This window comes from Gorilla gorilla, chromosome 7 (assembly GCF_029281585.2).
Source record: "Gorilla gorilla gorilla isolate KB3781 chromosome 7, NHGRI_mGorGor1-v2.1_pri, whole genome shotgun sequence".
NCBI lineage: Eukaryota > Metazoa > Chordata > Mammalia > Primates > Hominidae > Gorilla > Gorilla gorilla.
The window spans coordinates 79687261-79711699 of NC_073231.2; the positions used below are offsets into that span (position 1 = coordinate 79687261).

General features: G+C 49.6%; 1 protein-coding gene across 14 annotated transcripts in view; it reads left to right on the top strand.

Annotated features, from left to right (window-relative positions):
• Positions 1-24439, top strand: part of ANK1 (ankyrin 1) — a 243258-nt gene that overhangs the window by 120913 nt on the left and 97906 nt on the right. For 11 of the 14 annotated variants that reach the window (XM_063709306.1, XM_019032639.4, XM_019032640.4 and 8 more), the window contains exon 2: positions 17531-17632. In XM_063709306.1, the coding sequence (XP_063565376.1) occupies positions 17531-17632 (102 nt within the window). Of the gene's footprint in view, positions 1-7877; positions 8348-17530; positions 17633-24439 lie in introns of those variants that run through there. The other 3 variants (XM_063709307.1, XM_055349213.2, XM_055349210.2) reach the window with 2 other exon arrangements.

Consider the following 24439-nt stretch of genomic DNA (forward strand, 5'->3'; position numbering starts at 1 on the left):
TCTTGCTATGTTGCCCAGGCTGGTCTCAAATTCCTGATATTCTTGCCTCAACCTCCCAAAGTGCTGGGATTACAGGCATAAGCCACCATGCCCTGCTGACTGTAGCTTTATTATTATTATCTTCAAATCGGTTCCCCCTTCCTGCTCTCACTTCTGTGTCTCATTGTCTCTGCCATGAATCATCATGGGCTAGAGGGTGTGGACGGGGCCTTCCAGGCCTAGTTCCCAATGGATGGTTCAAGGCTACCTTCTTCATGTAGGGGAAGCCTTGCTTCAGAGGCTGGACAAACTTCAGGGGCACAGACCCCAAATTTCAGGGTCACAAGCCCCTCTGGAATCTTGGGCAGGTCTCTCTGGCTGGCAATGGGCCACCCATCCTGGCTCTGTCCCTTGGGGCAAATTGTTCAAATAAAGGAGAAGTCTCAGGGGACCCCCTGGTCGGCCCCGCCTGCTCCAGATGGCAGCTCCTATCAGGCAAAGTTGCATTTCTAAGGAAGGGTGGGAATCTTTCTTCATTGCTGAGGAAGAGCGTGCCATGCAGGGCTGTCTAACGCCTGGGCATCCTTCAGAAACTCTAGAGCCATGGGGTTCACTGCCAGTACTTAAGCCTGTTTGGCAATTTGAAAAAAAAAGAAGAGTCCCTATTTTCCCTATTAGCACCTTCCCAATGATTTTGATTTTGCATTTTCTCCAGTATGTGCTCCTCCTCCTCACATACCAGCAGGCTGCAGAAGAAGGTTTCCCTAATGTTTGGAAACACTGGAGGTAGTTTAGTAAATGGGCCCATTCTGGCAGTGCCGCTTATCCACATTTTCCAAAATGTGTGTAATTTCCACTCTAGTCTCGGCTCCCCAGTCCACAATATGTTCTGAAGTGTCAATTCTAAATGCAGCCCATTCCTTGCACAGTGGGGAAATGTGGCATGCTCTGCGGCGTGGGCCAGGGTGCTTGGTGATGCGGGTGCACTTGGAATTCTATTTAGGCACCCACAAGACACCCCAATATCTTCCCACTCTCAGCAGAAAGATGTGAACTATTGAAGAGCTGTCTGCTTCGCTGCCTTGGAACTGAAGAAACAATTGCTCTCTTGGGCTTGGACTGGCAATTTAGGACTAATGGAGATTGTGGGGAAAGGATGGACAGGGCAGGTTGGGGTGTGGAGGCTTTTTTCTGCAGCACGGCCCTAGCCCTGGGATGGGAAGCACCTGAAACTTCCCTGCCTAGAAGAGGACAGTGGTCCCAAGGCTGTTTCTACAGGGGCCATAATAGCACGTGGGGACATGGACAATTTAGTCAACTATCCCCGAACATCTGATTCATTTAGAAATCTGAGTTGACTGGATTCCAATCCAGCTAACGTTTATGGAGCCTCTATTGTGTGGCCAGCATTGTGCTTAAACTCATGTCTGTTGTTTTCAGCATGACTGGCGGGAGCTCCTATCTGGTTGACATGGGGCACAAAACTGCATCATGTTCTGCTCAGGAAACATGTATTGAGTGGTGCTTCTGTGCTAGGCTTGGGGATTCTGAGTTGAGCAGAGATGAGAAGAGACCTCGTCTCCTACTTCCCTGCCCAGGGAGTTCTGGGTGGTCCCAGAACTATTCAGCAGAAGCATTTGCTTAATCTCAAGGCATTTTGTTCTTTAGGAATTCTGGTTCTATTTCTTATCCAAAAAGAGACACAGATACTGAAGCTGAAATTTGTTATTGTACATAAAACATTCTGTTCGCTTCATCTGGTTATTTGATGGGAAACAGTGGCATTTGGATGCCTGTTTATTTCTCACTATTGGGAAAATAATCCTGTCCCCCGCAGGCTTGCCACTTGGGTCCACTCCCCATCCTTCTCCAGCACCGGGACTGGGTTTCTGGGGAGCTGGGCACCGTGGCCATGGGGAACTTAGACTTTCCTTGGATCTTCCTGTTGTAAATTCTCGGCTGTGGGCTCTGCAGTGCATGCAGGAGGGAGCGGGGGTTCCAGAACATGTGATTTGAAAGTAGGAAGAAGGGGGAGATGCCAGATATATCAAAAGCACATGGATTTTTCACACTGGGGGTAGAGGGATTTAAAAAAATCTCAATTCTGAAAAATAGACCCGGTGTGCAAAACCCTTGCCAACTCACGAGCTTGTTAGGAGTCGAATTCCACCAAAGCCATGCCAAAGAGTGGGCCTGTAACCCAAGAGATCCCTTTGGAAGGACAGTCAATATCTGATCCCAGGAATAAGGGGAACCCCTGTGTGTGTGAAGAGAAAATCCTAGGTTCAGCTGTGCCTCCCCCCTTCCCTCCCTCCTCCAGGGATCTCGGGTTTAATGTTGGCCCTTTTTGGAATCCACACAGCACCTTTCTCATGGGTTTAAAAATAGACTCCAGGGCTGCCAACCCTCTTAAAAAGAACATGATGGAGATTGGTGCCAACTCTGTGGGGCCTGATCCGGGCTCTGATCACCTCCCTAAATAGACCCCCACACTTGCCATCCCTTACTCCAGCCAGGCCGGGTGCCCAGGATACCTTAATTGACCACTGGGCACTCCCTACACAAAGTTAAATAGAAAAACAACCAAGACTCCATTCCCCTCTCGCTTTCTTCTGTCACTGCCATTAAGGTTAAGAAGGAATGACCAGGTTTGGAGGGGGTCAGGCTGGATTTCTGATTCAATTCAATGTGACATTTGTGTGCAACATTCTGTAAAGCTCCTTCCTAGTTAATAACATTTCCCCAACAGCGATGCTCCTGGTGGCTGACACACTCCCCAGGGTGGTCGCTGGCTGGGTCTGAGTGGCGATAAACCAGCCTGCCTTTCTCAGTAAAGGGTGGAGTTCCTGGTACCCACCCTTATCAGTGGTGCCCAGAGTCTCTAGGAGCAGGGGCGGCTCCTTGGGTGGGTGAGGACGGAACAGATGGAAGGAGGGTCAGGAGGACAGCCCAGCGGGTCAGCTGGCCACAGCCAGCAGCAGGACACTGCAAGGGCAGCTGCGGACAGGGAGCGTGGGGGCACAAGTGAGTCCACACATTGTTTCTTTGCTGCAGAGAATATGGGCATTGAAAAGGGTGCATTGTAAGCCCAAGAGGTCTGGGTGCAGGGCAGAGCTTTGAGATTTCTTGGGATCCTGATCTTGACCATGGGTGTTTGACCCTGGGTAAGCAGTGATGAGGCCTTGATTTGCCAGTGTTGAAGCAAGATCAGTGACACCCCACACCTCTGGGGGAGACATTAACCTTTGACAAAAGCTTTAGTCGAGAAGAAATCGAGGGGAGGAGGAAAAAAGAGCATCAGCTGTCACTGATAGAGCACTTACCAAATGTGCCAGAAGTGGTGGTCAGCATTTTACATTATTCTCCCAATATTGGAGAGATGGGTGAAGCTATTTTCATTTTACTGATGAAGAAATCAATGCTCAGAAAAGTTATTTCCTTTATCAAAAGCTGCACAGCTCAATTGTGGGAGACCTACTGATTTAGAGCCTCTTAAGAGGCTGTCCAGAAAGCAAATAGTGTTGTTGCTATTGAGTTCTGGGTTTGAGTTGATTGCATAGGAGGGTTAAGCGCGACCATCATTGCCACAGGGCCTGAGCTGCCAGGATGCCCTTCTCTCGAATCCTGGGGCTGCCCTGATCTCAGCTCTGATGTCCCTATAGAGAGGAGCCACTTCATGTCTCTGACCGGCCACCATTTGAAGCAGCCCGGACCTGTTCTCCCAAATCATCCTGGGGAGGCAGAGTCGCCTGAGAATCCCACTTGCATGGGATTCTTTGCTGCAGGCTTGTGTTCTTCCAGCTCGTGAAATCCCTGCAGGAATTGACAGCAGCAGCAGCCCGTCAAGTGTCCCAGAGTCCCTGTCTATACTGAGAACAGCCCACTGCATCAAGCCAGGAGCGAGCTGGGGGTTTAAGTGCTGCATAGTCTATTTCTTCCCTTTCTTCTCTCCCACGTCATCCCTGCTTGGCATAGCTGCATGTGGCCCAGAGGACAGAACCCCACAGGCGAGGCCTCCAGCGTTTCATTACGCTTGTCTGCAGAGAGACCTGCAAGGAGACAGTCGGTAAAATATTTAGCAAGACGGGAAAAGCCTGAAGACTCCATGAAGCTACAGGCTAGAACAGTGGCCTGTGTCTGCCGAGAGTCTTTAGCCTTTTCTTCAGCCCATCAATTCCTTTCTGGTGGTTTGTTCTGATCTCACTAGCAAGTTCTTAGCACACTAAATGCCTACATTAAAACGTGCAGCCTTGAAGTATGAACAAAATGCAGATGGAGAAGCAGGATGATTATTTGTGGTCTAAGGGTGTGGTTGTGATGGAAGGTTGAGGGGACAGTCAGTTATGGGGAAAAGAACAATAGTTTAGCTTTCTGAATCCCTAGAGCCCAAAGAGACTCTTCCAAGTCGTACAGCTTACCCAGTGGTCTATATGCCAGATCAAATGTTGAGGTTTTTTTTTCTGCCATCCTGAAGGATCTCCTGCAAAGATTAAACCCTTTCTGAATAAAGAGTTCTATTAAGTCACGTATCTCTTATAGCTGGAAAGTTCTTTCTGTGGAATCTAAATCTTTTCCTTAGCAATTGAACCCCAAGACTTACAGTTTCTTTATGACTCATGGAAGTGGTGGGGACATCATTCTTCTAACACCAGTCAGTAATCACTGTGTTTAGCACTGCCCAGCACTGTGCCAGTCACATAGAGGAGTAGGTGGGGAAAGCAAGGGAGAGGGACTGGGAATTTGGAACATGAGAACCAAGCTGTCTCTGCCTGGGAGACATTTAGAATTCAGTCCTGGTGGCAGGCCACCACACCTGGGACTGGGCACCATATAATTAGCTCCAATATGGCATTCCAGGCTGCAGTGCTGGAATTTATGTTTCAAGGGCTCTCTCCCTTAGCTTTATCATCTCAGCTCCTTTAGCCTCAGGCCTCACTAAGCAACCTGTTTGTAGTTGTGTTCTTTCTCCTCCTCTTGGGCCTTGCCTGACTCATCGCCTGCCTAAATTTCAAAGCCTCAACCCTAAGGAGGTCATGACTAATGTCAAGAATTCTTGGCAGTTCTGAGAACTAAAGTCCTCTGATAATACTTCAGCATCTTTCCCATTACACTCGGAGTGCTGTGGGTTGTATTCAGCTTCTGGTCCACTATGACTATCACATCTTTTAATTTGTGATTGTATATAACCCACTGCGTTGTATAATATGAAGAAAGATACAGCTTAAGAATTATAAGAACCGAGTACCAAAATGCGACTGGGAATGTTTTGCTACTGAGCTTTGAATATTTTACTTGTAAGATCTGTTTATCTCACCTTTAAGACAGATATTCTGTATAGATAGAACTCTCAAAACTCAATAAGAAAACAAACATTCCAACTTAAAAATGGACAAAAGATTTGATCAGATGTATCACCAAAGAAGATATATAAGCTGGGCGCAGTGGCTCACGCCCATAATCCCAACAATCTGGGAGGCCGAGGCGGGCAGATCACCTGAGGTCAAGAGTTCAAGACCAGCCTGACCAACATGGAGAAACCCCATCTCTACTAAAAAAATACAAAATTAGCTGGGCATGTTGGCGCATGCCTGTAATCCCAGCTACTCAGGAGTCTGAGGCAGGAGAATCGCTTGAACCTGGGAGGCGGGGGTTGCAGTGAGCCAAGATCGCGCCATTGCACTCCAGCCTGGGCAACAAGAGCTAAACTCTGCCTCAAAAAAAAAAAAAAAAAGAAAAAAGAAAAAAAAAAAGAAGATATATAGATGGCAGATAAGCACCTGAAAAAGGTGTTTAATATTATCAGTTATTGGGGAAATGCAACAGACCCCTTCTCTACAAAAATTTTTTTTTAATTAGCCATGTGGTGCATCTATTAGGATGTCTGAATTAAGACAGACCATACCAAGTCTTGACAAGGATGTGGACTGGCCGGCAGGAGGCAGGGAATACCAAGAGGCATGAGCAAACTTTTGGAGGTGATTATGCCCATTATCTTATGTGGCCATGGTTTCAGGGATATACATATGCCAAAACTTAGCAAATTGTACATTTTAAATGTGCAACTCATAGTGTGTCAATTAATCCTCAAATAGTTGCTAAAAAATAGTATCTCTTTCAGTTCATTGTGCAAGTCAATTGCATTCGTGTTTTTAAAAGTATTATATATATTATTTACTCATCTGAGCGGGGAATTTTCTCTCTCTCTCTAAATATTAATGTTGGAACAGTGCATTAGAATCCCTTGAGATATTCCACTGGGCTGTGATCGGGGATGTTCCAGTAACCATCATTTATTAATTGGAGCTCTCTGTGTAGAGGATTCTAGCAAATCTGGAAGGTGGTTTTCAGAGGTGCGAGGCGAGAGACCTGGAGGGTGAGCTGGGCTTCAGCAGCATGTGCCTGGGGAGGGAAGGGGCTGTGTGACTTACATCCAGACAGGCTGCTGCCTTCGAGAGGGTGCCCATCCTCAAGTTCAGCCCCAGTGCTGTGGAGGATCTTGTGCCTGGAGAATTCTCACATTGTCATCTTCAAATACCAGTTTTTTAACCCCCATGGGGAGGAGTTGTATTATTACACTTCAGATCCCTCTTTTTGGCAACACCCTGGCCTTTTCTCTTGATCTTTGATTATCCCACTTCCTTGGGATGCCCCCTGATTGCTGCATAGCTTTGAAGAGTACCTGGCTTTGTAACACACTCTCACAGTATTTTCTTCTTTTTTAATTTTTATTTTTTTAGAGACAGGGTCTCACTCTTGTCACCTGGGCTGGAGCGCAGTGGTGCAATCATAGCTCACTGCAGCCTCCAACTCCTGGGCTCAGGTGATCCTCCTGTCACAGCCTCCTGAGTAGCCAGGACTACAGGCATGTGCCATCTTGCCTGGCTAATTATTATTATTATTATTTTTTTTGTGGAGACAGGGGGTCTCACTATGTTGCCCAAGCCGGTCTTGAACTCCGGGCCTCAAGCAATCCTCCCGCCTCAGCCTCCCAAAGTGCTGGGATTATGATCCTTCAAGATCATCCCCCACATTTTCTCTTCCTGGCGCTGAGTACACTATTGTTAGGAATCTTGCTGGTGCTGCCAGTGGCAGGGCTTTGGATCAATCTGGCTTTGAACCAGTTGGACCCACCATTTGCTAGTGGTGACCTTGGTCTCCACCCATTACCTCCCTGGGCTCAGTTTCTTCATTTATCCAACTGTAGTAGCGTTGCCTACCTTATGGGTGGCTGTGAGGATTAAATGAGATAATGCAGTATGTCCATCAGCTAATAGGCGCTCAGCATGCTAGTTCCTCACCAATGTGCAGCTGTACTGTACAATGTCAGGGGACAGCGGGAGAGGAAAAGAGCATTTGGTATTGTGTCTTGACTGTGACTTGAAGCCAGCAAGAAGCCGGCTTATGACACAAAACACCTATGATCTGAACAAGCCATATTGCCAGGGGCCCAGTTACCTGACACTGCTTTTACTTAAGGTTCCCTCATCCCTCTGAATTGAGCCTACTCTTGATGATGTCACCCCAAGTCTTCTCCAAAACCCCAAACATGGGTTTTGACATCTGCCCCTGAAATGACTGCATGAAAGGGTGATAGTGGTCCCAGGACAGAACACTGGTTGCTTACTGCACGGACACAGCCTCGGGTGACGCTAGTTAACCGCCAGCGTCAGAGCAGTGCGGGAGGCAGCGGGGAGTGACAGCTCTGCCCTCCTGCAACCCAGCTGCGTCTGGCGGCTCTCAGGCAGAATCTGGAATAGGCTGATTAACTGGTATCTCACGACACGATGGAAGAGCTCAAAACATGCAAATCGGTTATGGGGCATAAATAGAGTTTGCTGAGCTCACCCCGGCCGCGTCTCGGCAAGCTCCGGGGCCCATTCACCAGGGCATTCGGGGAGGCGGGAGGCAGGGAGGGAGGCCATGCAGCTTGGAGCTCCTCACCTCCATTGGACGTGTGTGCCTCCCCTCCGCAGGGGCAGGACGCCCGCCCCGAGCCCGCCGGCCGGCACCTGCAGCTGGGGCTGCACCCCCGCCCGCGCCCCCGCCCGCACCCTCTTCGCAGGGTTTGGCAGCAGGTACCTGCTCTCCGGAGAGAGCTTCGCATTAACTTTCCCATCTGACATAATCATGGAGAGAAAATGAAGAGATCCCATTAGCGGCAGGCTGGCGGGCGGGAGAGCGCAGGGCCAGGGCCGGGCCGGGGCGAGTGGAGGGCGCCTGTATATTTAGCCAGATGCCGCGTAACTTGCTGGCGCTCCCCGCGCCGCCCAGCAGATAACCGGGAGGGGGAGCGGGAGCCGGGCTCGGATTTCAGCGCGGGCGCCGGACGATGGCAGCGCGACAGGGCAGGTCCGGGCCAGACCCTGCGGTGAGTGCACGAGCTGTCGCGGTTGCCGGGCCGGGGCCGGGGCGCGGGGATCGGGGCCGGGGCCGGGGCCGGGGCCGGGGCTCTGCGTCCGTCCTGCGGGTTGTGGCTCCGCGCCCGGCTGCCCGGCGCCAACTTTCCCCGGCGGGTGCGGGTGCGCGCGCTGGGGCTGCCCTTCTGCTGCCGAGGCTTCTAGCAGGATCCAGAGGAAAATTCCTCTGGCCTGAAGGCTGCGGCCGCGGAGGGGCTGGAGCCGGGGTTGGGAGGCAGCGGGACTTGTGGCCGGCCCAGAAGAGGGGCACGCGCGGGAGCGTGGACCGGCCGCCGGGGTGTCCCGAGGGGGGCCGGGCCCTGGCCGAGGCCGAGTCCCCTCACCCCAGGGGAGAGCCTGGCCGGGTAGATTCAGCAGGGGGTGGGAGATGCACGGCCTTGGGCCGGGCGGGGGCCTGGCTTGCGGCACGTCTGGCCCCTAAAACTCAGAAACGTGAGGCGCCCGGAGGCCCCCAGGTAGCAGGAAATGAGTGGGGCAGAGGAAGGCAGACCTGTTGGGCGCCCTGGCAAGCCTGGAGCTCTCTGCCGCTGTCCCCTTCGATTCTCGCAGCCCCCTGGCAAGATCCCCATTTTAGCAACGGGGAAATGGAGGTTTGGGGCCTTAGATGAGCACAGCATCAAGTGGCCGAGCAGTGCATCCCAGCCAGGTCTTCCCCAGTGACGTCCCAGCCCACCCTGCCCAGCCTCCAGGGTGGGGTGCAGACAGCACAGGGAACCCCAGGGATTTTCCCAAGGTCCCGAGTTCGGGTTGAGAGATTAAGAGGGAGCCCAGCACTTCCGCTCAGGCGTCTTGTTTCCTCAGTGACACTTTTAACTTGTTCATTTTATTTTTGCCAATGGTAGTCAGACTGGGGAGCCTGGAGACAGTTTGTAAAGCTGTAACAGCACACCTTTCTGGAAGGCAAAAGGAAAGAAACATAATAAAACACACACTCACTAGGGCCCAGTGTTCACCTCTGTTTCTCCATCGTCAAGGGAGTAAAGGCAGGGCTACCAAGCTATGCTGGCTGGGGACAGCTGTCTTTCCTCATACCCCAGTGCGGCTCTCAGATCCCCCAAGCACAAGCAGACAGCTCCACATCAGGGCTGCTGCCTGTCTTCTGGCTGGGCTGCAGGTCCCCCAGGAAAGGACCTGAAATCTCTTCCTGAGAGCTCTGACAGTGGCTGCGTTAAAGAAGCTGCATTTTGCTCCAACAAGACCCCTTGGGAAAGCGGTATTGCCTTATGACTTTTTACAGCAATTGATATTAGCTCAGTTTCCATTCACCTTTCTAGATAGGAATTTTGTACTAAATATCTTGAGGTCAGTCATGATATGTCCTAGGGAAAACTTAGTCCACCCCAACCCCCAGCGAAGGTGTGAGGAGGCCCTGGGGTTCTCTCACCTGGGTCTGCCTGCTGGTGTTTCCCAACGTCGCCTGCTCATGGGTGACAGCATGTTGACATTCTGCAGCGTGCTTCCGGCCCCTCCCTCTCAGGATACTGGAGCCCCCTCGCACCCCATCTATTGCTATATTAGTATCTGCTCAGGAAGTGCAAGTTTAATAATAGTCTGGGTGTCTCAGGTAACCAGGATTCCCCACCCTTTCAGAGCAGTCCTGATGAGAACTTAATTCCTAGGAAGAATTCTGTTCCCTTCCTTCTCTTCCATTCCCTTCCTACTGACGTGGGCACAGCCTCCAAACCCAGGCAGAAGGCTTTCTCCAGCCAGAGCTGAACTGGAGAGGACCTTTATGAGCACTAGAAAATGATTAGGCCAGCACAGTGGCGCGTGCTTGTAATCCCAGCATTTTGGGAGGCGGAGGTGGGAAGATTGCTTGAGGCCAGGAGTTCAAGACCAGCCTGGGCAACATAGGGAGACTTTATCTCTACAAAAAATAAAGAAATTAGCCAGGTGTGGTGGTGCACGCCTGTAGTTTCAGCTATTCGGGGGAAGGGGGTGTTGATGCAGGAGGATCTCTTGAGCCCTGGACTTTGAGGCTGCAGTGAGCTATAACTGCACCACTGGGGGACCACTCTGGAAGAAAGAGGGAGACCCTGTCTTGAAAGAAAGAAAGAAAGAGAGAAGAGAGAGAGAGAAAAAGAAAGAAAGAGAAAAAAAGAGAAAGAAGAAGAAAGAAAGAAAAGAAAAGAAAAGAAAGGAAAGGAAGGAAGAAGGAAAGAGAGAAAGAGAGAGAGAAAAAGAGAAGGAAGGAAGGAGGGAAGGAGGCAAAGAAGGAAGGAAGGAAAGAAGGAAGGAAGGAAGGGAAATGATTGACCCAGGAAGCGGTATAGCACAATAGTTAAGAAGTATGCTACCTAGACTCAAATCCTGGCCATGCTACATATTAGCTATGTGACTTTGGACAAGTTACTTTTCTGTGACTTGGTCACTTCATCTATAAAAAGGAGATAACAAAACACATGCCTTGTGAGATTATTCTGAGGAGGGAGTGAATTAATTTATGTGGTGTGTTTAAAACCTAGGGAGAGCTTTGTGAAAGTAAACTTGTTTTGTTTTGAAAGGAAGTTCAGGGACATCACACTGATTAGGCAGCAGGGATGCAGGCACAGCAGAATGTCTGCTGTGTGCAGATCCCCGAACACGCACACAGGTAGAATTAGATTAAAACGAAGCTGGAGATGAGGAGGGGAAGAGACACCAGAAGACAGCTTCGGTGGGGTGCACAACAGAGATGCCAGCACCTCATTGGTGGCCAGGGCTTGTGGACACGGTGGGGTAGTTTTCTGTATAGGATGAGCAGGCCTCCTGGCCTCCTGATCTGGGAATGGATGAGCCTTGGAGAGGGCCAGTCATTCTGCTCCGGTTTGTCATAGCCCAGAGATGGTCAGGTTTGTATTTTGTTGCTGTTGTTTTTTGGGTCAGTATGCGCTCAGGTAAATGTTTTGAATGGAACACATTGGATTCTTTGGACACGCCTCCTGCCCTGTTGCATTTGCTGGATGTACTGAGGACAGGTCATTGAATTGGAGCGGTTGGACTAGACAGATGGGCAGTAGGGGCTCAGCAGAACACGATGGTAAAGATGAGTCTCATATCCCAACAAGGGCCATTTGCTCTGTAGCTGAAATATTGCCTGGCCCCTAGGAGGTTCTCAATGAATACTCATGGAATGGATCCACAGGTGCATGCATGCACATATGACCCCTTTATAACACAATCGCTTGATTATTCAGATCAGGAGAGCAAGGACCTATATTCTGAGTGATTATTCTCTCTTTGCCCTAGCAGGATATTGGTCTTGAAATAGGACCCCAGTAAATACATTGTAGAATTAAACTGAATGATGTGTAGTTGCTACTGGGAGTGGCATCATTATCTGCAGTTCACCTCCCAGATGCCCTGAGGATCCTGCAGAGTCCTGACTACTCTATGCCTGGAGAAGACCAAAAAAAAAAAAAAAAAAGAAAAAAAGAAAAAAGAAAGAAAGAAAAAGCTTTAGCAATTGCACTTCACTGCTAACTATCTAGGTGACCTTAGCTGGTCACTTTACTTCCCTGGGCCTCAATTTTATCTTCAGTGACAAGAAGGGCTGGAACTAGATGGTTCCCTTCTAGAGACCTGTCTTGGTCTGAATAGAGTGCTCAGGGACAGAGCCTGAGTGGGACCTCCTAGCATTTTTCCTCTGCCATGGATTAGCTGTTTAACTGGCCGAGGCATATAGGCCTGCCCAGCCGCCAGCCTGTCAGGGCTGCCTGAACACCCTCAGGCTTGAAATGGCCAAGAACGCCCTTGGGGTCAAGGGCAGTGGAAAGGCATAGACTTCAGTGGGGTACCCCTGGATTGAATCACCCCAAGTATTTATCTGCAGAACTTGGGCAAGTTATTAACCTCTCAAAACCTCAGTTTCATCACCTCTAAAATGGGGATAATAATTATACCTACCCACAGGTTGTGATAAGAATTAAAAGATATAATGCTGGTAATACATTTGTCCCAATGGTTGGTATTATAATTTTAGTATTCTATTATGGCAACGACAGAAATGGTTTAGCTTTCCTCAATCTAGTCCATATGGAGCTTCCCTTACCCTCTATTTATGTGCTTGTCTGTCATAAATTTTTTTTTTTTTTTGAGACAGAGTCTCTCTCTGTCGCCCAGGCTGGAGTGCAGTGCCGCAATCTCAGCTCACTGCAAACTCTGCCTCCCAGGTCCAAGTGATTCTTCTGCCTCACCCTCCCAAGTAACTGGGATTACAGGCATGCACCACCATGCCCGGCTACTTTTTGTATTTTTAATAGAGATGTGGTTTCACCATGTTGACCAGGCTGGTCTCTAATTCCTGGCCTCAAGTGATCCATCTGCCTTGGCCTCCCAAAGTGCTGAGATTACAGGAACCACCGCGCCCTGCCAGTTTGTCATAAATATTCTTCTTTTCTTCCTGGATTCAGTGCTTTGAACAGTCAGTGTCATTAGTGGATATTGAGTCTATTTTTATCCACCCATTCTCAGGTTTTCAGCCTGAATCCTATTATTGTGCTGTAAACGGTAGTTAATTTGTGGGAGAAATGTCTCTTTAACATTCTTATTCTTGGGGAATAATATAGTGTTTTTCCTAATAATTGAATCTAGACAGACTTTCTGAATCAGTAGCATAAATAGACATTTATCTGAGAGACTAAACCTTGACTGGGTTTTCTCTGGAAACCCAGCTCATGCCTGGAGAGCCAACAGCTTGATCTTCAGTTCTGAAATATTTCCTGCCCCACAGATGCCTTGCTGAGGAACCTAGGATGTGAATGCCATGTGCTTTAGGTCAAGGGAGCCTCGCCCTAGCAGACACTTAATGCTTTGGAGGATTCAAAAGAGATAGAAGACTTGGTCCCTGCCCCAAGAAGCAAACAGTTTGGCTGGGGAGACAAGACTTGCCTGAATTCAATAGCTAGAGAAAGAGATATTTTAAGTACATTAAAAAAAAACAAGCTCCTGTTTTGTGGTTCCTAGATTTAAAGATGGCAAATACTGAGTGTCTAAGCATAGTGTCATTCATGCAGGAAGTAGCCACCATCGGGGCCTTGAAGGGAAGAAAGATTGGAAGTAGCAAACCAGAGGGAGATGGAGCTTCAGGGCCCAGGGAGGAGGAAGGTGCAGGCCAGGCGGTAGACAGAGCATGAGAATGTCACAGAGGACAAGGGAGGTGAGAAGGGGCTCCTGCCGCTGTGGGGACAGCGAGATGAGTGTGCCTCATGAACAGGCAGCCACAGGGCTTGGACTTGAACTTGAGCTTACATCATAGGGGGCCCATGTGGGACCTGAGGTTGGGGAGGGCTGGCAGGAAGTCAGGATTTGGGGACGACCAGTTAGGCAGGGATGGAGGAGGTTGGCTGGGTGAGGCAGGGATGGAGGAGGTTGGCTGGGAGGCAGAGCGAGGAAGCAGCATTTCTGCAGGCCTGGGGTTGTGGGCGGGCGCTGGGAGGTGGTGTGGGGCAGTACCTGAGTGTGGAGGGAGGACCCCCTGTCTGGAAGGCTGGAGAACCCTACTGCTGATGCCCTGGGGACTCCCTGTTTCAGTAGTGAAGACGTGAAGCGCTGCTTTGGGGAGGAGGATGAGAGTTCCATTTGGTCTTCGGCTGTAGATTTGGAGTCTTCTGTGTTCAAGGGTGTTCAAGGGTGGTCATCACTAGTGTGTGCATGAGTTTCCCGTGGTTGCTGTAACAAATCGCCACACACTTAGCGGCTTGACACTACGGAAATGTGTTCTCTCGCTGTCTGGAGGCTGGAGATCTAAATTAAGGCCTCCACAGGGACACACTCCCTCCAGGGCTTCAGGGCCTTCTTCTATGAGCCTCCACCTCCCAGAGGTTCCTTGCTTCCTTGTGCATGGCTAAAGTCACTCCAGTCTCTGGCTCTGTCTTCACATAGCTTCACCTCTGTGTGTGTGCATACGTGTGTGTGAACATGTGTGTATGTGTGTGTGCACACAGGTCTCTGTATGTGCATGTGTATGTGTGCATGTGTGTGTATCTGTGCATGTGTGTGTGTATGTGTGTGTTTGCCTCTCTTGGTGTGCATGTGTGTGCACACGCGTCTGTGTGTGGGTGTGTATGTGTAGATTTGTGTGCACGCATCTGTGTGTGTGTGAATCTGTGTGTGCACGTGCATCTGTGTGTGCATGTGTGCATACACATATATGTGTGTGTGTGTGTGTGTGCATGTGTGTCTTCTCCTTTTCTGTCTTTTCTAAGGACACTTGTCATTGAATTTAGGGCCGGCCTAGGTAATCTAGGATGATCTCATCTCAAGATCCGTGACTTAATTACATCTACAAAGACTTTTTTTTCAAATAAGGTCACCTTCACAGGTTCCAGCGATAAGAGTGTGGACATATCTTTTGGGGGGCACCATTCAGCCCACTGCAGCATGTTTTTTTTTAGGAGGGCATGTAGAGGAAGGAGACAAAGTGCCTGGGTGGAGAGGAAGCCACTGTGGGTCTTCTGTGGGAATGGCGTCACACGCTTCTCCCATGTGTGGCTTGTCATATGACCCCTCTCACCCTTTCAACTCAGCCTTGTATGCAACTATATGCCAAACACTGTTTATTTCTTTTAAGCATCATGAAAAGGGGACAAGAAAGGCTTTACTCTCCCAAGCTTACAAATAAGGAAATAGAAGCCAAGGGTGTCTAAGTACCTGAGGGCACTCAGCTAGACCCAGTGGAGTGGCTCTGAGTCTAGGCCACGGGCTCCAATGCCTGAGGACTGGGCTTTAATCATTACATTTGTCTTTGTGAGTGTATTAGCCTGTTCTCACACTGCTAATAAAGATGTACCCGAGACTGGGTAATTTATAAAGGAAAGAGGTTTAATGGACTCACAGTTCAACGTGGCTGGGGAGGCCTCACAATCATGGCAGAAGATGAAGGAAGAGCAAAGGCATGTCTTACATGGCGGCAGGCAAGAGAGTATGTGCAGGGGGGTCTCTTCTTTTTAAAACTATCAGATCTCATGAGACTTATTCACTATCATGAGAATAGCATGGGAAAAACCAGCCCCCATGATTCAAGTACCTCCCACCAGATCCCTCCCAGGGCACGTGGGAATTATGGGAGCTACAATTCAAGATGAGATTTGGGTGGGGACACAGCCAAACCATATCAATTAGAAAACTTTATTTTATTGTCCTCAGCTCTCACCCTCTCTGGCTGTCACTCATCTTTAAAGGAAACAGATGTTCCTGGGGGCAGAGTCTGAGATGCATGGGGTGGGTGATGTAGCAGCAGCTAAGGAACAGAAGAGCTTCACTCTCATTTAAGAAATCTGTTGGGGGGCGCCTGGTGTTAAAGCTGAGACCGAGCTGGCTGCAGAGCTGGGAGGTTCAGCTCATGAATTTCTGAGCCACACTACCTGCATCTGAGTCCTGGCTGTGCCTCCTCCCTGCTGTGGTACGCTGCACAAGGCACTTCTGCTCTCTGCCTCAGCCCACTCACCTGTAAAATGGGACTCTGCAATCCCACTTACCTCTTGGGTATTCAAAATGAGGATAAAATGCTTATCTGTGCGTGTGCATGTGTGTGAATATATATTATAGTCATCCTTCGGTATCCGTGGGGGATTGGTTCCAGAACCCCCTGTAGATACCAAAATCCACAGATCCTCAGGTTCCTCATGTAAAGTGATATAGTGTTTGCATATAACCTACCCACATCGTCATATATACTTTAAATCATCTCTAGATTACTTATAGTACCTAATGTAAGTGCTTTGTAAATAATTGTTGTATAGCATTGCTTTTCTGTATTACTGGTTTTTTTTGTTGGTTCTTTGTTTTTGGTTTTTTTTTTTTTTTTTTTTTTTGAGACGGAGTCTTGCTTTGTCACCAGGCTGGAGTGGAGTGGTGCGATCTTGGCTCACTGCAACCTCCACCTCCCAGGTTCAAGTGATTCTCCTGCCTCAGCCTCCTGAGTAGCTGGGACTACAGGCGCACGTCACCAAGCCCAGCTAATTTTTGTATTTTTAGTAGAGACGGGGTTTCACCATGGTGGCCAGGATTGTCTCGGTCTCTTGACCTCGTGATCCGCCTGCTTTGGCCTCCCAAAGTGCTGGGATTACAGGTTTGAGCCACCACGCCCAGCCTTCTGTTAGTATTACTTTTTATTTTAGTATTGTTATTTTTAATTTTTTTCCTGCAAATTTTCCATCCACGGTTGGTTGAATAAATGGGCTTGACTGTATATGTAAAGTGCTAATAATGGCTCTTAGCACATAGTAAGTGCTATGTGCTGTTTACTTAAAAAACAAAAACACAGGGCTGAGTATGGTGGCTTATGCCTGTAATCCCAGCACTTTCAGAGGCCGGGGCAGGAGGATTGCTTGAGCCCAGGAGTTTGAGACCATCCTGGGGAACATAGTGAGACCCCATCTCTAAAAAGGAAAAAGAGACAAATAGAAACAAAAACACAAAACAGCTCCAAAGAGCCCACGCTTGCTTCCTTTGGTGCCTGCATTCATGACTCTCGGGGCCAGGGACCTCTGTGATATTGCGAACTCTTCAGCAAGACTGTGGAGCCCCTGAAACCTCAGAGCAGGGAGACACCAGGCTGTGCTGTGCGCTTGCCATAGGAATGGGCTCCCCATCAAAGGCTGATTCTTCCTGAGTCCAAGCCAAGAACGTTTGCTTATAAAAATACCAAAAGGGGGCCGGGCACGGTGGCTCACGCCTGTAATCCCAACACTTTGGGAGGCCAAGGTGGAAGGATCACTTGAGCTCAGGAGTTTGAGACCAGCCTGAGCAACATAGTGATGCCCTGTCTCTATAAAAAAAAAGTTTAAAAAAATAGTTGGGTATGGTGGTACACACCTGTAGTCCCAGCTACTTGGGAGGATCTCTTGAGCCCAGGAATTCAAGGCTGCAGTGAACTGCGCTTGTGCCACTGCACTCCAGCAGCCTGAGTGGCAGAGCAGCACTCTCTCTTAACAAAACAAAACAAAAAACAAAAAACCAAAGGAAGGGAGGCCTGGGTGTGAAGGCAGTCCAACCAGGGGCTCTCAGGCTCCTGTGCACACCTGGTGTCGCTGTGGGCACCAGGGTGCCACATCAGAGGATGCAGGGGCTGCTGCGGGGGTCCGGGACTTGAGTGGGGTGGAGAAGTCATTAATACACCCAGGACACTCACCGCCTGTTGTTTTTCCTCACAGGCCGATGCTGCTACCAGCTTTCTGAGAGCAGCAAGATCAGGTAACTTGGACAAAGCTTTGGATCACCTGCGGAATGGGGTAGATATTAACACCTGTAACCAGGTAAGTGGGATGGAGGCAGGCCTGTTGTCTCTGAAGAGTAGCTCTTGCCTGATGCCATTTCCTGAGAGCTTTGAAACTGCCTCTATTAACCTTTTCTCAGTGGCCTCAAAACTCCCCCAGGGCTTCTGCCTGTGGAAGGCCCTAACCTTGCTGTTTCCACTCCTGCCGTGGCCCAGGGCCCCACAGAGAAGGGCTGATGCCTGAACAGTGTGGGCAAGGCCCGCACAGATCCCCTGCGGTCTCCTCGCTTAGAAGTTGCAATTGATTCCCGCTGTTGTCTTAGAATATGTGGCCTTTGAATTGGGGCAGGAGGAAGAGCCTTTGAAAGATGCTGTGTCAGTGGGGATGTTCAGTCTCCTTTGTCCACCAGCAGTCTGTGTGGGTTCTCGGCTAGCCTGAGAAGAAAGTCGGGGAATGAGGCCCCACTTGTGTCAGGTGCTGACAAAGGCGAGTGGGCTCGGGTTGAGGATGGCGGGGCTGGTGCAGAGGCTGGCTCTCCAGGGCTCCTGAGTGACACAGCCAAGCCTTAGCTTCAGAAGGGGCTGGTGAGGAAACAAAATGTGTTTGGGTTGGGTTGGAGGGCAGAGACTCGGGCTTGGAGCCAAAGATCCAGGAACTAACTAAATAGAGAGGAAATGACCCTCCAGGAAGGGAACAGGTGTGTGGCTTGGGCTTGTGGATTGGTGACAGGTTTTGTTTGTTTGTAGATATTTGCCTGCCAATTAAGTTGTTTAGTTACACATGCTAATTGTTTCTAATTTAGAATACATTTATCCATTGCGACTTTTTAAAAACCATCTTAGCCATTAAAAATGTGTGTTTAATTGCAGTCAGATATACAGCATAGAATTTCCTGTCTTAACCATTTTTCGGCATACAGTTCAATGGGATTAAGTCCATTCATATTATCCTGTAATCATCATCCATCTCCAGAACTCTTTTCATGTTGCAAAACTGAAACTCTGTTCTCTTTAAACACTAACGCCTCATTTCTGACTACTCCCCAGCCCCTGGTGACCACCCTTCAACTTCCAGTCTCTACGAATTTTATTACTATAGGGACCTCACAGAAACGGAATCCTGCTATATTTGTACTTTTGAGATTGGCTTCTTTTATTTAGCATAGTGTCTTCATGGTTCCTCTGTACTTTAGTGGCTTGGGTGATTTTTCCACGCTAGCAGTGCCAGATTTTCCGAATGTAGGTTAGGTTTTCCATGGGCAACGTGCCTCTGTCCTACCCCCTCATCTACTGTTTCCCTATCCATCCTGCCCCTGTTTAAAATGCAAAATACTATCCGGTGTAGTGGCTTATGCCTGTAATCCCAGCACTCTGGGAGGCTGAGGTGGGTGGATCACCTGAGCTCAGCAGTTCGAGACCAGCCTGGCCAACATGGTGAAACCCCGTCTCTACTAAAAGTACAAAAATTAGCCGGGCATGGTGGTGCGTGCCTGTAATCCCAGCTACTTGGGAGGCTGAGACAGGAGAATTGCTTGAACCCAGGAGGCGGAGGTTGCAGTGAGCTGAGATCATGCCATTGCACTCCAGCCTGGGTGACAGAGCGAGACTCCATCTCAAAAATAAAATAGACCGGGCGCGCGGTGGCTCACACCTGTAATCCCAGCACTTTAGGAGGCCGAGGCAGGCAGATCATGAGGTCAGAAGTTCGAGACTAGCCTGGCCAATATGGTGAAGCCCTGTCTCTACTAAAAATACTAAAATTAGCCGGGTATGGTGGTGCATGTCTATAGTCCCAGCTATTTGGGAAGCTGAGGCAGAAGAATCGCTAGAACCCAGGAGGCGGAGGTTGCAGTGAGCCGAGATCGTGCCACTACACTCCAGCCTGGGCAACAGAGTGAAACTCTGTCTTAAATTAATTAATTAATTAATTAAAATAAATAAATAAATAAAATGCAAAATACTACCTGCCTCCATTCCTAGGGCTAAGACCCCATTTGGATTCAGTTGGTCTTGCAGTGGCAGAAATTCACAGCTAAAAGATCCGAAAGAATGGAGCAGTATGGTATGTGATAGGAAACAGAAGTAGGTGTGTGATAAGAAGCAAAGACCCTGGCAGTGCACTTCAGAGGGAAAGTGAGGTATGTGGACCTGACTGGAATTTGCAAACTGGATGAAGGACCAGGTCCCCCGCCCCTTTTCTCATCCCTCCACCCAGATATGCCAACATTCACATATCCACAGCCCAAAGGACATTGTGGTGGTTCTAACAAAGCATCTGCTCAGGCTGGCCTTTGCATAGCAGGTTGAAACTCAGCCCATTTTTTGATACCAAGAGGTGGATGCAGCAAAGTCTGGAGGTAGGGTGAGAGTCTTGGTGTGAGAGTTGTTCAGGAGACAGGGTCTGGCACCTTCTTAGCACCGCACCTCCAGAAGCAGCTGCGCAGGCTGCAGCTGTGTTGCCCCAGCCCCCCATAGGCAGGGTGGGTTGCTCGCTTTCTCCACCTGGGATGCATTCTTGGGCTTGCAGAGATGCACACCTGGAGGCTTTCTTTGTTCTTACTGTGGCTGGAGAATTGCAGATGTGTTTCTCTGCAGTGCAGTTCTCAGCAGAGGTGAATCACACCTTCAGAGGCCTTCCAAGGGTTAAGATTCTAGCTCTCAAAGGAATCCATTCAGCTGAAATGGGGACAACTGAACGTGTGTTACACTTGAGCCAGGGCTCATTTTCTGTGTGAAATTGGAAGATTTTGATGCCACCAGGGAATAGCTGTGTCCTGATTGGTCTCCCGTTGGAGAGGCCTTGGGTGTAACTGCCTTGTCACTCTGCCTTCTCTCCTCAGAGCACCTCTTCGGTTCGTTTTGGGCTCAGAGAGCAGCAAGCACCGAGGTATTATTTGCACTTTATTGACACCATTTCCGATTGGCTCAGCGCCAGTGACAAGTGGCTGTCAGCCCTGCTTCAGGCTGAGGGGAGGCTCCTGCCTCAGACTCAAGACTGCAGTCCTGGCTAAGCCTGGCCTCTCTCTTAAAGAGGACACTGCCGCAAGTTATGAAATGAGCGTCAGAAGGGAACGAAAGACAGGACACACCAAGTGCAAAGCCCCTTGCTGCTGGTTAATTCCCACAGCTGCCAGATGTGGCCCTGTTGGTCCCTGTCTTATGGTCTGTGGCTGAGCAGAACAGGTAGCTGCAGGTGGCTGCGCCTAGAAAGGAGCTGGTCAGGGTTCCCTGAACCTCATTCTGGTTGCACAGGGCAGTTTGGTTTTGCTGTTGCAGGGAGAGTCCTGGTGGTGGGGGAGGGACTGCAGTGGCTGAACCCATGCCTGCATGAAACCCACGAATGCACCCAGCGGGACGATCCTGCATCTGCGTAATGTGCACAGGGCCAGCCTCTTAATGCTACTAGAGCTTTCTGCTCTTTAAAACACGCATAAAAGCAAGCTCTTGTCCCGGGGTCATGGCAAGAGAATTTGCTTTCGGCTTGAATCTTCTGAGCTGATGGACTGTGGTGGCGGTAACAGGGCAAATACTTATCCTTACATAAGTAACACACTTTCAAATAGTATGTTTTTGTGGAAAAAATGCGTACTGTTTGCCATAATAGGAAGTAATTACTCTAAGTAGCGTGGAAAGAGGAACTCTTGGCTTATATAAGAGATGTCTGAATATTCAGGGCAGTTCCTTGTTGCATAGACTGTGTCTACTAATGTTCTATCATCATTATCATTACCATGTCTACAGGAAAGAAGAAATTTATATGTAACAACACACACCTGTGTGCATACAGGAGCCCCCCCCCCCTTATATGAATGCCAATTTTAAAATTTATTGTTTGCACTTTAGATGCCTGTGTCCAATGTACTTCCTGTGCATCTCCACGTGTATATGGAGAGCTGGGCTGAAGGGATAGAATAATTTCATTTTAAAGTCACGTTCCTTATCCATTCTGAACTGTAGTCTATTGGCAGTGAGAGCTATTAATCAAATAATGACACAAACAGATATGCATACCAGAAACTATGTTAGGAACCATGAATGGAAGGCAGAGAGTATATGAGAGGACTGCCCTAGAGTCAGAGGTCAGAGAAGGCTACCATGAGGAAGAGACAGCTGAGGTGAGGGAGGAGCAGGGGCAAATAAGGTGAAGCAAGGGAGAACATGCCGGTCTTAGAGAGCAGCCTGTGCAAAGCCCCAGAGGCAGAGAAAGGAGCAGAGGGTTGAAGGAAGGCCAGAGTGGGTGCAGTGCAGACAGCACGAGAAGCCAGGCAAGGTGGAGCTGGGATTGTGCTGGAGCTTACAGATAGGGGCGAGAGTCACAACACTCAGCGACAGAGACAGGGACGTAAAGATGGGAACAGGAGACACTGGGAACTATGGGTGTGGGAGGGCGGGAGGAGGGCATGGGTGGAAAAACTAACTATTGGGTACTGCGTTCACTACCTGGGTGACAGGATCATATGCCCTCCAAACCTCAGTGTCATGCAGTACATTCATGTAACAAACCTGCATAGGTACCCCTGAATCTAAACTAGAAGTTGAAATTATAAACAACCGGGACAGCGTGCCCCTGGGCCAGAGCAGTGTGTGTGCATGCATGTGTGTGCTCACCAGCTGCACCAGATGTTAACCCTGTAGTTGCTGACTGAGGGGAAGGGGTCTGGGGGAGGGGGACAGTGGCCAGAGCAGCAGGGATGGGGTACTTAAGAGCCTGCAGCAGGCCGGGCGCGATAGCTCATGCCTGTAATCTCAGCACTTTGGGAGGCCGAGGTGGGCAGATCACCTGAGGTCAAGTGTTCGAGACCAGCCTGGCCTACATGGTGGAACTATTTAGTCTCCACTAAAATAAAAAATTAGCCGAGCATGATGGCAGGCACCTGTAATTCCAGCTACTTGGGAAGCTGAGAGGCAAGAGAATCTCTTGAACCCAAGAGGCATAGGTTGTGGTGAGCCGAGATCGAGCCACTGCACTCCAGCTTGGGCAACAGAGCAAGACTCTGTCTCAAAAAAAAAAAAAAAAAAAAAAAAAAGAGCCTGCGGCAGTGGCCACTGACCTGGAGGAGTGGAGCGTTTCAGCATATAACACCTGCACAGCTGTATTGCTGTGTCCTGGTTGAATATCCCCCCTTGTAGAAGCCACATGAAGGATTCCAGTCTTTCTCCTGAGCATAGAGGAAAGTGAACCACAGATTCAAGCACAGGAGTGATGTGATCAGGGTTGTGCTTTAAAGGGTCTCACTGGCTACCGCGTGGAAAACAGGCGGAGGGCCCAGCGGTGCAGGGGCGGGGGCCTGTGTGTGCCCAGCAGCACAGGAGGGACGTGTGGGCAGCTTGGATGAGGGTCATGGCTGTGGAGATGGAGCAAAGCCAAGCAGGCTCGGGTGATGGATTGGATGGGGCACTGAGGGGAAGTAGGCTCAAGAAAGACCTTCCGAGGGCTGGCTTCCACGGCAGGTGGGTGGTGGCACCATCCGCTAAATGAGGGATGCTAGGAGCAGACCGGTGTGTGGAAACACGGGGGAGGAGTCAAGAGCAGAGCTGTTCCAGATCCTGGTAAGGAGGCTCTGAGGAATCCAAGCAGAAATATATAGTAAGCAGTTGGATATTTGAGCCTGGAACTCAGATAAGAGGTCCAGCCCAAAGATAGATATTTGGAAGTCATTCAGCCTTCGAGGAAGTCGAGTGCTGGCGGGGGCTGATGAGAGCAGGGAGGAAAGGCATGTTGAATATACTCCCACTCGCCTGTGTGGGGTCATTCCACAGCACTCATTAAACACCCACTCTGTGCCAGGCCTATTCTAGGCACTGAACAAGACAGACAAAATAGTCTGCGCGCTCGTGGCCTGTGCATGCTGGTGAAGGAAATAGACAATAGCTAAGAGGATGGGCACATACATGAAGTCAGCTGATGGGAGACACTGGGGAGGAGGAAGGTCAAGGTGACTATTTCGGTGGGGTGGTTGGAGGGCTCTCTAGGGAGACGACTTTCAAGAGGTCTGGAAGAAGTAAGGGAGAGCGCCATGTGGTTTCTGGGGAACAGCATTCTTGGGAGAGCAGGAAACACATGCAAAGGCCCTGGGGCAGGAGTGAGAGTGGTTTGCTTGGGGAACAGTGAGGCTGGAGTTGAGTGATGGAAGGGAAGGTGGTAGGCAGGGGGTGGGAGGAGTGCCTGGGGTCAGATCAAAGAGGGCTTGCATTGGTGAGGGCTTAGATTTTGCCATAAGGGTGAAGTCATTTGAAGGTGTTACACAAGAGATGCTTATGCTGATGGAGGTTTCTAAACAATTGCCCTCGCTGCTGTGTGGAGGATAGACTCAGAGCACAGGGACAGGAGCAGCAAGACTGGTGAGGAGACTGGTGTGGGGGCCAGGTGGGACCCCGGGGTGGCTTTGAATAATGGGGAGAGAGGAGAGGTGGGGAGGCCAGAGGACTTGCTGCCCAGGCTTGGAGTGTCATCACCCCAGATGTGTTGGTCTCAGCACACATTTTGCCGGGGCTCCTTACACAGCCTGGGAATGGGTCATTCTTCCAGCTAGAGCAGCCACATAGCAATGGGTTGGTAGCTTCCATCTCAGCTCAACAGCCACTGTGAAGACAGCCTTGATCCCCATAGCTTGAAGCCATTCCTGCCTTTGTGATGTGTCAGTACCTCTCTTAAGGCTCAAGCCTAGCTGGTCCTACTATGTGGCTTGGTAACATCGAGCAGGTCTTCCCTCTCCTGGTGGGCTCCAAGCCGCGGTGAGGCAAAACCCATGATTGGGGACTCTGTTTCTCCACAGTGCCTGGCATAGGATGTGTCCTATGGTAGATGCTCTGGCATTTGTCTTAATAAATGGCCACATAATTGTGC